Source organism: Haliotis cracherodii, unplaced genomic scaffold (genome assembly GCF_022045235.1).
Source record: "Haliotis cracherodii isolate W230 unplaced genomic scaffold, xgHalCrac1.p SCAF_20, whole genome shotgun sequence".
NCBI classification, from domain to species: Eukaryota; Metazoa; Mollusca; class Gastropoda; order Lepetellida; family Haliotidae; genus Haliotis; species Haliotis cracherodii.
Window position 1 is genome coordinate 16,849,044 of NW_027266276.1, and position 13,171 is coordinate 16,862,214.

General features: G+C 40.1%; 1 protein-coding gene across 1 annotated transcript; it reads left to right on the plus strand.

Moving 5' to 3' along the window:
- The first annotated feature begins 517 nt into the window (after window positions 1–517).
- Window positions 518–2,957, plus strand: LOC139470143 (uncharacterized). The gene is made up of 3 exons (XM_071252442.1): window positions 518–804; window positions 1,362–1,430; window positions 2,647–2,957. The coding sequence occupies exons 1-3, from the start codon at window positions 592–594 to the stop codon at window positions 2,698–2,700; spliced, it is 336 nt and encodes a 111-aa protein (XP_071108543.1). The 5' UTR covers window positions 518–591; the 3' UTR covers window positions 2,701–2,957.
- Window positions 2,958–13,171: the final 10,214 nt, after the last annotated feature.

Here is a 13,171-nt window from a genome sequence, read left to right on the forward strand (position 1 = left end):
TAAGCTATACCTTCATCATAAACTATACCTTCCTTTAAAAGTATTCATTCATTATGAACTATATCTTCATTATAAACTTTACATTCATTATTTATAAGCTATACCTTCAATATAAACTATGCAGAAGTGGTAAATAAATATGGCGCTTTATCAGCACGTTCACTCACTCACTCACTCACTCACTCACTCACTTGTAGCTCCATTACTTGTCAGTCAGATTTAATAAGGAGAAATACGTTTGAGATTTTAATATAACGTTCGAAGCACTGAGGTAATAGGCGGTAAGGTCCATTGTTTGTATACAGACTTAGATGGCCCGTGTGGCCATTAGCAACATGTATGTACACTCAACGATGTCGTACGCTCAACAGACGTGCTCACCAGAACCTGCATGCGCTTTGTTTCTAACTATAGTTGACCACCTCTATCCACACTCGCCTGGACGCCCAATCGTTGGTAATATTTTGTTTGGCTGTCACCACTGGCAACGGCAGTGTCATGTCAGGCGGGCGTATATTACCTCCCACAAGCAAGACATTCAGACATACCGGAATACCTGGCACGGTGTTGGGAGTCTAACACATCATCAGCATGGGCGAGTGGTCAAACGGTCTCTTTGGTTGTTTCAATGACTGCGGATTATGCATAATAACCTATTTCTTACCCTGCTACACCGCAGGAAAAATCGCAGAGAAAACTGGTGACAGCTGCTGTACCTATGGATGTTTAAGCATCTTGGGACCTATCGGTATCTACACAAGAGCCAAAACCAGGGCAAAGGTCAGGGAAAGCAAAGGAATCGAGGTAAATTAAACAAAATCAGTCAGAAGTTTTGTAAAGGTGTGTTTGTGTATGTACAGTTTAGCGCTACACAGAAGCAAGTGCGCCAATAGCGCTATGTTCTGAGGTAATTCACTATATATCACCAAAACATAATAAACATCAGAAATCAATAGTCAAGAAACAACAATGTTATGTTGTTTTCAAGGAAGTGATCTTGAGAGAAATACTCTTAGACAATGTATTAGTTCTTCTTCCAATGTTTGTTTTCTAATCAACTACACACTAATACATAATCATCATTAGGTCCCGATGGACAGGTAGTATGTCACTGTGGAAGTTGTGTATATGTTTTAAACACTTCTCTTCATCGCAGTCGAAGGAACGTTTCAATAATCTACATCAGTTGCAACAAAGATTCTTTTCAACATGATTTGGAACTAAAACGAAATTCCCGAATGCTAATTTGATTTGACAATTTACTTTATGCAGCTATTGCAGATACGAAGATGTATACATGTAATCAAGGACAATGTATGTTGACATGGTCTGGACGTTGTTTGATTTCATTCGTATTTCAGGGCGAATTTTGTAACGATTGTATCATGCACTGGTTCTGTGGCATCTGCTCAATCATACAAGAAGCACAGGTAAGAAGGATTCACAACATCATCGTCTTCATCATTATCATCATAACCATACTCTGACAGTAATGTAGCATGTACACAGGACGTGCCTGCCCCAATCAGCGGACAGATTGGTAGGAAGGTACGCAACACGCCCAACCAGGATAAAAACATTACCTGTGTACCACGGTTTTTAATGCGGTAATGACTGTAATAGCATTAACTTTTTGAAAGTTGTTCAAAAACTGTTAATATTTTCACGTTTGACTTGTATGCAAGGTAAGCTCAGTAAATTTCAATAGGATTGGCTATGTGACCTTGCAACTACAAATATCTAAGCGTACGGTATGGCTAGCTGCACAGAGGCGGGGTTTCACACACACTTTAATAGTAGTGTGTCCCTTTGATAGAGTGTCAGGTGTTTCTCTTTTGTTTACTCGTTGCTATGGATCAGCATGTATCAATCACGCCATGTCCCTAGCTTGAGTGGATATGATCCTTCTTTGTGTCTAAGGATATATCCAATAGCAACATAATTTACTATTTCACTGATAAGTATTGTTATACATTCAGAACAGAACAGTATAGGTTTATTTGTTTGACATACCATTACTGATATGGTAACTACAAAGAATACTTGTCAACGTATAAGTTGATATTATTAAAACAATTAATAACTGAAACTGATTTAATCTGTGAAATGAAAATAGGTACATAACGCGTTGCTTCAACTGTCGCACAAGGAACATATTAGGTGATTTAAAATATAGTGTTTTTGTATGTGAATGAAGATAAACCTCAAATTAAAAACAATGGTTTAGAATCATATCATTAATACGCGAGAAACATGTAGTTTGGAACAACTGTGAGACGATTCTTGAAGCCAAGGGACATGCCTGTTTATAAAGCCCTGGTCCGCACGGGCTAACATTATACAATATAGCGGAGTTGTGACCGTGAAAAGATGTTTTCTGTCAGAAATAACCGGGAAGCAGTTTGAGTCAAAAATAAAATCGTGCTCAAATTCCAAGTAATACATTTTATCATCACTTGACACGAACTACGGATACATCGATAGTTTTTGTCATGAACTCACTATTTATTGCTCGTTCAAATGGATCCGATTTGGCGTTATGATATATCACAAACAAAATAACAGACCGTGAGAAACATGGACATGGGCCTTATTTTCTTGGCATGTATGTGTTTGTTTCAAAATCTTCACCAATTTCTTTTACAGGAAGTAGATGCACTGGATCGTGGGGGCCAACAACAGGCGATGGCCCGGCAATAAGTGTGTTCCTCGTCTGTCAACCGGCCTTATATCCATCTTTCCGTCCACTGATGACGTCATATTTTTCTATCTGTGATACGACTTACGGATTACAGCGCATGTTTTTGTTGTCGAGCACGCGATCCAGTCGGCTTTTGTCCAAAGATGAATATTCAGCGCTCACGAACATTTTCATCAGTCGACATGCCATATTTTTATCATGTCACATTTCAACTTGTACTGAAGTGTTTTGAATAAAATATTTATCGTTTTATTAACATATGTGTCGAGTATTTCTTTAAGTAGGCGAATGTGCAACAAAAGCTCGTTGATCTTGACCTCATACAAGTGTCACGCTCTGTTTCTCATAAAAGTCATTTTCTCTCAGGTTACATACTTGATTGTTGAAAACACAGATACCTACTCCCGTAAAGCCAGGCAGTCTGATGGCTGCTATGATACACACGCTATGATTGCACCCTACAAGCATACTACTGAACACCAAACTACATAGCTCTCCCCTATGAAACATGTCTGGTTCCTAGAGCTGCTCCTCTCATAAGAACAAGATTGATATCCTAAGCTTCACTAAATTCTTAAGAGCACGAACATGTATGTGTGTGTTACTTTTATATCAATTCTCGCTTAAGCTGCAACAATCACTTGGTCGGGTGTTATATGCAAAATATATCATATACCTAAAAGTAGTAGGGGTAAGCTGCGTTTGAAGACAGTCGGCCCCATGTTAAACTAACGGCAAAAACCGAGCCTCTTTAGCGAGCCTCCAAAAGGGATGCTCGGGAAAATCCCATGACGTCGGTCAACAGGGAAACACCTCTCTCTCTCTGCTCTAGGTCACGCATCGGGCTACAGCCGAGTGACTATGTATTTTTGCAAGCGTGACAAATCTCTCTCCGTAATCTAGCGTTACAAACACTGCATGAAGCAAAACATCAAAAATAAAAACGACCTCTATATACACAATGAATATCTAAATGTTGACCTAGCAGTTCAACAGTGAGATTCGAAAATTTCAAGGTATTGTGCAATCCCAAACATAGCGTTAGCCACGAGCTAGGCACAACCTGCTACCCCTTATATTGTATTGCCATAGGCAGTCATGTATTTTATCTATACACAGTGTATTTTATCTATAGGTTGGTTGAAATGAACTCGTCCAACAATGACTATATAAGGGAACACATAGCTCATCTTTCTCTCCGTGTGCGAAATACGCTACAGTCGGAAAGCGCACATTAAATCTATATCAGTCCAGTCCAGTCATCTTTCTCATTCAGATAGTAAACAGCGACGTCGAAGGACCGAGCAGATTTCTTATAGCCTGAGTATAGAGTCTGATAAAGGTCTGTCCTGTGCAGGAAACTAGTTTTAAGTTGAAAGTTTTTTTAAAGAAAACTTATGCATGTTAACACCATCATAGAAACCGACTGCTGGCTGTGTGCCCGACTGCATGATTTATTGATGGAGGTGTAATTATATAACTCATATGGAGGTCAGTCTAGGACACCTCGAGACATGTCAGTCATGGAAATGGTAGAGTAGCCCCGTTCTAAGATGCAGAACCTGGCCTTCAATGTTCGCTATGCATCTTTGAATAGACACATCAAAGCCAGCTCTAGGTGTGTAAGGGTGCTATTATAGGACGTGATCGACATGTCAGTGTTTTGTATGAAGTGCTGAAACATTTGATGACAACATAAATGTTGCTATTGATATTTTAATAAGAGACCATAACCTAAAGGAATGCTCACTCATTAAGGCTTTCAAAATATAAGTATAATATTTATTAATAAAATCACAGAATATATCATTATTATTTATGACTCATAGAATTATAGTCAAATGGTTATCTACGTTGACATCTACACTCGTCTGATATAAAATAAATATGGTGGTCATTGGTTTTGAGTATTAAGTATTATGTTAGATGTATATAATTTAATACAGTTACTATAATGATTATACACATATTGGTATGTTATTAAATATATGGAAAAATTCTATTGTTATATAGTTTAGTGATTTAATCTTGCAGCCTCTAATATAATCAATACAAGCTAAACTTCACCAGGTAGGACAACTGGCAGCGACATATGAAATCAATGCACCCACCTGCTAAGCATGTGCAGATAGGGGTTGGGGCTGTTGATGATGAGCAGCACCAACAAGATAATCCTTGTAGACAAGAAGCATTGTAGGGCACCATGAAAGTATATACCATTCCCGGAGAAGGTGTGGCAAAATACGACCCCATGCAATTTTTAAGGTCTCATTTTGAAGAAGTAAACTCCATCTTGAAGAAAGCCATCACAGAGAAAGGGGCTATAAAGTGGTACCTGGCCATCAAAGTCAAGATGACCCGGAGACGAGGTGATATGATTGACACAGCTGAGCCTGTCTTTAGAGGCAAGTGTCAGACAGCTCTCAAGTGGGAAGATCTTGAGGAGGGGATGCGGGAGTCTATTAAGAAGATATATACCTCCTCCATCGAATATCAGAGAGAGCGTAGCAGCTGGACTGTGGATAAGGTCTTGGATCTGACCATCCATACAGCTAAATATCGTCTTTGAGAGGATCCAGCTACATTCCTCTCCCTATCAAACTGAGGTCTAAATATGCCATTGTCAATGTGAAGGACAGAGATACAAAATCCCTCCTGTGGTCGATTCTGGCTGCCTTACACAATGTACAGAATCATGCTGAACGCATAGCCAAGTACAAACCATATGTTGGGGACTTGAATTTCAAAGGGATCAACTTTCCAGTTAAACTACGGGATATTCCCAAATTTGAGTCTCAAAACCAGATTTCTATCAACGTGTTTGGCTATGACAAAGGACAGGTGTAGCCCATCCACATCACCAAGCAACAATTTGAGAGACATGTCAACCTACTTCTGATATCTAAAGGGAAGAAGACCCAGTACTACTGGATAAAAGACATGAGTCGTCTCTTAGTAGGCAGAACAAAATACAATGGAAAAAAACATTACTGCTCATACTGTCTCCACGGATTTACCAAAGAGAAATTACTACTGGAGCATATTCCCTATTGCCAAACCCACGGACCCCAGCGAATTGAACTTCCAAAAGAGGAAGGCAAATGGTTATCCTATCAGTTAAAACATGTGAAGAAACAAGTGAAGTCACCCTCATTCTTTTTGCTGACTTTGAGTCCCTCCAGGTCCCCATCTCCAGCTGTGCTCAAGATCCAAACTTATCGTCCACTGAAAAGCTAACCAAGCATCTTGCATGTGGTTTTGCTTTCAAAGTAGTGGGTCTCACACCTGACCATTCCAAACCACCTGTTATTCACAGAGGTCTAGATGCAGCAGAAAAATCTGTAGATTATATGATCCAAGAACAGGAGGACATAGTTCAGAAATTTAAGCAAGGAGAGCCTCTTCACATGACTGGATGTGATTGGCAGAACTTCAAGAAAGCTACCCATTGCCACGTCTGTCAAAAACCTTTGGGCTCTGAAAAACCGGTTCGAGACCACTGCCACGTGACGGGAAAATTTCGGGGAGCTGCCCATAGTTTTTGTAACCAGCATTACAAATTTACGGGAAGGATTCCCGTGGTCTTCCATAACCTTCGGGGTTATGATAGCCATCTCATCATGCAGGCCATTGGGAAAATCCAAGACAAAGAGATCAATTGTATTCCCAACAAAATGGAAAAATACATCTCCTTCTCCCTAGGGTGTATGGATTTCATTGACTCCTATCAGTTTATGAATCCTCCCTGGAGACGTTAGTGAAAAACCTGGCCAAGGAAGGACCTGATAACTTCAATCACATGGCTCAACAGTTTGATCCAGAGAGACTACCTTTGCTCTTGAGGAAACAAGTTTACCCTTATGAATACTTTGACTCTGAACAGAGATTTTCAGAGACCACTTTACCCCCTAAAAGAAGCATTCTATAGCTCCCTTTCTGGAGAGGATGTCTCCATAGAAGATGCACAAGCAGTATGGGATACCTTTGGCCTTCAAAACCTCGGGCAGTATCATGACCTCTATGTCTTGACAGATGTGTTAGCCCTAGCAGATGTTTTTGAAAATTTTAGAAACCTCTGTTTGGATGCCTATGGTTTAGACCCCGTCCATTTCTACACCTCTCCCGGTCTTGCCTGGCTTGCTGCCCTTAAAATGACAGGAGTCCAACTAGAATTACTGACAGATATTGACCAACATCTCTTTGTGGAGCAAGGCTTGAGAGGTGGTATATCCATGATCAGTCATCGGTATGCTAAAGCCAACCACCCCAATGTCCCTGGTTACAATCCTGAACAGCCTAACAACCATATCCTGTACTTAGATGCCAACAATTTGTATGGATGGGCTATGTCGCAATTTCTGCCAGTTTCTGGGTTTGAATGGGTCCATACTGAAGACTTTCCTGATGTGACTCAGGTCATTGATAATGCTCAAGAAGGCTACATTTTGGAAGTGGATTTGGACTATCCAAAGGAACTCCATGACCATCACAATGATTACCCCCTAGCGAGTCTATTGGAGTTACAGATGATATGTTATCCCCTTTTGCCATGAATTGGAAAAGAAAGCTGGAGGATGACCTGAGAGAAAATAAAAATAAAAACAAAGAGAAGAGACCAGCAGAGAAGCAGTCTGAGTGCGCGAAAGATATCAGTGCTGTTCAGAAGCTCATTCCCAATTTGCAACCAAAGCAGAAATATGTTCTTCACTATAGAAATCTAAAGTTTTATCTGTCTTTGAGAATGAGATTAAGCAAAGTTCATCGAGTTCTAAAGTTCCAACAGCAGCCCTGGTTAAAGGGTTGCATACAGTTCAATACTGAACGCAGAAAACAGGCTAAGAATGACTTTGAGAAAGATCTTTGGAAACTGATGAACAATGCCGTCTTCGGCAAGACCATAGAGAATATTAGGAAGAGAGTGGACGTGAAACTAGTGCAAGGACCCAAGCGAGCTCAGAAGCTGATAGCCAAACCCAGTTTTCAAGCGTTCAGGATCTTCAATGAAAATCTGGTTGCTGTTCATCTGAAGAAACAGAAACTCTATCTCAACCGACACATCTACGTTGGCTTCAGTATTCTTGACATCTCTAAACTTCTCATGTATGACTTCCACTACAACTATATCAAGCTCAAGTATGGTGCCAGAGCTCAGCTGCTATTCACAGACACAGACTCTCTGTGTTATAGCATCCAGACAGAGGATATTTTTGCAGATATGTTGGAGGACCGGGATCTATTCGATACCTCAGAGTATCACAAGGACCACCCTCTCTATAGCACCAAGAACAAGATGGTCTTAGGCAAAATGAAAGATGAGACCCATGGTCTCCCCATCCAAAAATTTGTGGGTCTCAAATCCAAAATGTATTCTCTTGTCTATGAAAAGGAGGAGTCACTGGTAGAAAAAAAAACAGACAAAGGAGTAAAAAAGTCTGTGATTAAGCATCACACCAAGCATGTGCATTACAAACAATGCTTGTTTGAGAGAGAGGCTCACATGTCAACCATGACCCAGATCAGGAGCTATGGACATGAGCTATATAACATTCAACTCAACAAACGTGGACTGAGTCCCTTTGATGACAAACGATACCTATTGGAGGGTGGAGTTGCCAGTCTGGCTTATGGACATTGGCGTATTTCCCTATAAATAGTCTCAGGCCTTTGGAATGTCATCATTTAAGCCATGAACACTGAAGAGGCAACATGGCCTTACAACTGTCTACCACATGTCCACTCTGTTTGAGGAAATTTTCAAAACCATCTAATATGAGACGTCATTATAAAGAAATCCACGGGTCTTCTACCCCTGCTCCTGCTCTGTTGGCTCCTGCTGCTGCTCCGCTGGCTCCTGCTCCTGCTCCATGGGCTCCCACTCCGGCTCGAACAAAGCTTCTCCAGCACCCCTTTACGATGATTGTGGCAGGTCCTACCTCATGTGGGAAAACTTACCTTGTGAAACAGCTGCTAACCAATATGAACACACAACCTACCCCCCAACGTATATTATGGCTCTATCGACAGCAATCTCTTTATGATGACATTAAATCTACTGTATACCCACGAGTGAAATTTATACAAGGAATTCCTGCTAACTTGGAACAGGATGCTTTTCTGAACCCAAAAGTTAGAAACCTGATTGTGCTGGATGACCTCATGTCCACAGCCACCAAAGATTCCAGAGTTACTGACTTATTTAGTGAAGGAAGCCATCATAGAAATTTGTCTGTCATTGCTATCAATCAGAATTTGTACTATAGCAAAGATCCTACCCAGAGAAGAAACTGTCACTATTTGGTACTGTTCAATAATCCGGTGGACAAGCAGCAAGTGATGACTCTGGCAAGACAGATGTATCCAGGCCAGGCACATACACTGATGAGAAAGTATGATGAAGCTACAGCAAAGCCCTTTGGACACTTACTCATCGATTTGAAACCTTTCACATCAAGCTCTGAGCGATTATGTCTAAATACCCTTGCTGGATCTGTAATAAATAGAGAGAGTGAGCATTGGGATGTTCATATGAAGCAAATACAAAATAAGGAAATGGCTACAAAGACAGGAAGCTTACAGTCTTCAACGGCCTGTGACAACATCGTTTGCTAGAAACAGGATTGTTGTCACTGGCATTGATGATCAGTGGTCAGCTGATTAAATGGACATGGTGAAATTTAACAAGTGCAATCGGGGAGTCTCCTACATCCTCGTAGTGACTGATGTGTTCTCCAAATATCTTTGGCTGAGAGCACTCAAAGACAAGAAAGGGCAGACTGTTGCTGAAGCTCTAGAAGATATATTCAAAGAAGGGAGACAACCCACAAGAATACGTACTGATCGAGGTCAAGAGTTTCGTGCCAGACAAGTTCAGCAGCTTTTAAAGAGCAGACACATTCAACATTTGTTGACCAATAATGAAACCAAGGCTGCTGTAGCTGAACGTGTACTGAAGACTATCAAAACCAAACTCTACAGATATTTCACCTATAAACAGTCCTACGTCTATGTGGACAAGCTACAGTCCTTTGCCAACAGCTATAACCATACTTATCATAGAACAATAGCTATGCCTCCTTCCAAGGTGACTGAAAACCAAGAAACTAACATCTGGTGGAAAATGTACTGGCCCAAGCAGACAATGAAAAACAGGAAGACAAGCCAAAAACTATTTCGTTTTAAGCTGGGAGATCAAGTTAGAATATCTCACCTGAGGAATATATTCAGCAAGGAATATGATGAACATTGGACTGGAGAAATATTCACCATCTCTCGTAGGATTTTACGAGGGGGACTGCCCATTTATCATCCCAAGGACTACAATGGAGATGATATTCAGGGAACCTTCTATCAGTCTGAACTACAGAAAGTAGCTGTTCAAGCCGATGATATGTGGAAGATGGAGACCGTCTTAAAAACCCGTGGCAAAGGTGTTAATAAACAATATTTTGTCAAATGGTTTCATTGGCCTAAGATATTTAATTCGTGGGTTAGAGCTAGTGATGTAGATAATGTAAATACACTATAATATATGTCCATCTTATATTAATATAGTTTAGTATTGTAAAGGTCTGTGTGAGATAGGTCCCCGACTCTATCAGACCTGAATGAACTGGGGATAATAAATTGTACATACAAGTCGCATACTCTTGTCGTTTATATTTAGATGAGATGTTTGTCACGCTTGCAAAAAATACATAGTCGCTCGGCTGTAGCCCGAGGGGTGACCTAGATCAGAGAGAGAGGTGTTTCCCTGTTGAGTGACGTCATGGGATTTTCCCGAGCATCCCTTTGGGAGGCTTGCTAAAGAGGCACGTTTTTTGCCGTTAGTTTAACATGGGGCTGACTGTCTTCAAACGCAGCTTACCCCTACTACTCCTAAATACATTGACTCTAATGTTGGTGTTTACATGTAATCACGTGTAGACGTTGGTTCTCTACCGGACACGCAGGTCGATATTGACAACACAAGACGTTCAGCTTTCGGCGATGAGGATGACAATGGGACTCTCTAGTTTGGTCCTGCAGGCGGAGGTCGGTCAACATGCCTGGCCGCTGTTCCTGGATCAAGTCTCGACTGAGCATTATACTTTTAACCCTGAGACGAATAACTGCCAGACTACCATGTTTATCGTGTTATCGTATCTGTCTGGTAGACTAACGCTTAGTATCTGAAAATATATAATTTTGATAGAAACAAGCAGCTAAAGTTACATGTTATGGCATTACAGTTAGGGAAATGATATGGTACTTGGACTGTGGTTTCCCTGCTTAAACCTATGTCCCGCCCTAGTGCCAACAATACGTGTCATACCGTTACGCACTGTCACATTGGGCTGCCTACAAAGTTTTTCTGAATGGTTAAGATTTTGTCATTATATAGAGGGTCCCCTTCGACGAGCATGTCCTTCTGTTGTTTTTTTCTTCATCGTGAATAAATGTAACTGTAAGATACTTCCTATTTCCTGATTGTCGTAAGACCAACCCTCCATCCAAGACAGCTGTACGATACTAAAAATGGATTGCAGAATAATAAAACGAAACGCGCATATATAGGCAGATCTCAAATGTCCACAAACGTATAGCTTTGCTCATTTAATTGAGTTTGAAAAAAAAATGCACCTTCAACAATGTAATAAACTGATGATTATGACTACATACCGTGAGTCTCGTAGAAAAGTCAGTGTCTTGACTGTGTGTATTCTTTGATTAGAATGTTTCTCACCGACCTTGGCGTGTAGGGGTGTGATGTCCTGGGCAGGAAACGACAGTGTTTTGACTACTCTTCTTTCATTAATTAACGTGTTGGGCATCCCTAATTAACCTTTACTAATTCGTGTTAAACCAACACAGGATGTTTTCTGGAAGTGGATATTCGCGAATGTCAAAGGACTGACGCGACACGTGGTAATAACTGTCCAAGCACTTCTAAAGTTCCTAACACTCATTATATCTAAAGATTAGTATAATATCTAATTATATACCACTTTATTGTCTCATATTTCAGTAGTTAAAAAAAACACAGAGCTCAAAGTGAAGCCTTTTTCACTCAACATTCTCTATCAGAAGTGTTTGGCTTGTATTGGGTCCGACTTGGCCCTGGCTGTCAAAATGCACTTTAAACACACAAATGTATCATCAAATGTCTTTAAATCTATAGACTAGCATTATATCTACCTATATACAACTTTATAGTGTCTCAGTTCGCTGTAAGAAAACAAGGAGCTCAAAGTGAAGCCCTTTTCCCTTTACATTCTCAACATAGTCTCTATCATAAGTGTTTGGCTTGTGTTGGGTCCGACTTGGCCCGGCTGTCTAAATCATCTCAAACCTCACAGATGTATCATCAAATGAATTCACATCTATAGATTAGTGTTATATCCACCTAAATACCACTTTATAGTGTCTCAGATCGCTGTAATTAAAGAAAACAAGGTGCTCAAAGTGAAGCCCTTTTCCCTCTACATTCTCAACATAGTCTCAATAAAAAGTGTTTGGCTTGTGTACGGTCCGACTTGGTCCGGGCTGTCAAAATCAACTTTAAACATATAGAAGTTTAATCAAATGTGTTTACATCTATAGATAAGTGTTATATCTACCTATATACAACTTCATAATGTATCAGTACATCGTCTTTAAAGAAAACAAGGTGCTCAAAGTGAAGCCCTTTTCCCTCTACATCCTAGACATAGTCTCTATCAGAAGTGTTTGGCTTGTGTTAGGTCCGACTTGTCCGGACTGTCAAAATCTTCTATAAACACAAAAATCTATCTTCAAATGTGTTTACATCTATAGATCAATATTAAACCTACCTATATACCACTTTATAATGTCACAAAACATCGTATTAAAAGAAAACAAGGGGCTCAAAGTGAAGCCCTTTTCCCTCTACATTCTCAACATAGTCTCTATCAGAAAGGTTTGAACGGACTTGGCCCGGGCGGTCAAAATCTACTTTAAACACACATATGTGTCATCAAATGTGTTTACATCTATAGATTAGTGTTATATCTACCTATATACCACTTTATATAATGTCACAGATCGCAGTATTTATAGAAAATAAGGGGCTCAAAGTGAAGCCCTTTCCCTCTACATTCTCAACATAGCCTCAATCGGAAGTGTTTGGCTTGTGTTGGGTCCGACTTGGCCCGGGCGGTCAAAATCTACTTTAAACGCACAGATGTATCTTAAAATGTGTTTACATCTATAGATTAGTATTAAATCTACCTATATACCACTTTATAATGTCACGGTACATCGTATTTAAAGAAAACAAGGGGCTCAAAGTAAAGCCCTTTTCCCTCTACATCCTAGACATAGTCTCTATCAGAAGTGTTTGGCTTGTGTTAGGTCCGACTTGGTCCGGGCTGTCAAAATCTTCTATAAACACAAAAATCTATCTTCAAGTGTGTTTACATCTATAGATTAATATTAAATCTACCTAAATACCACTTTATAATGTCACGGTAC

Coding starts and splice junctions, on each gene's coding strand:
- LOC139470143 (XM_071252442.1), top strand. CDS start 592: ATGGGCGAGTGGTCAAACGGTCTCTTTGGTTGTTTCAATGACTGCGGA. Junction 805..1,361: donor GGGAAAGCAAAGGAATCGAG/GTAAATTAAACA, acceptor TTCGTATTTCAG/GGCGAATTTTGTAACGATTG. Junction 1,431..2,646: donor CAATCATACAAGAAGCACAG/GTAAGAAGGATT, acceptor TTTCTTTTACAG/GAAGTAGATGCACTGGATCG.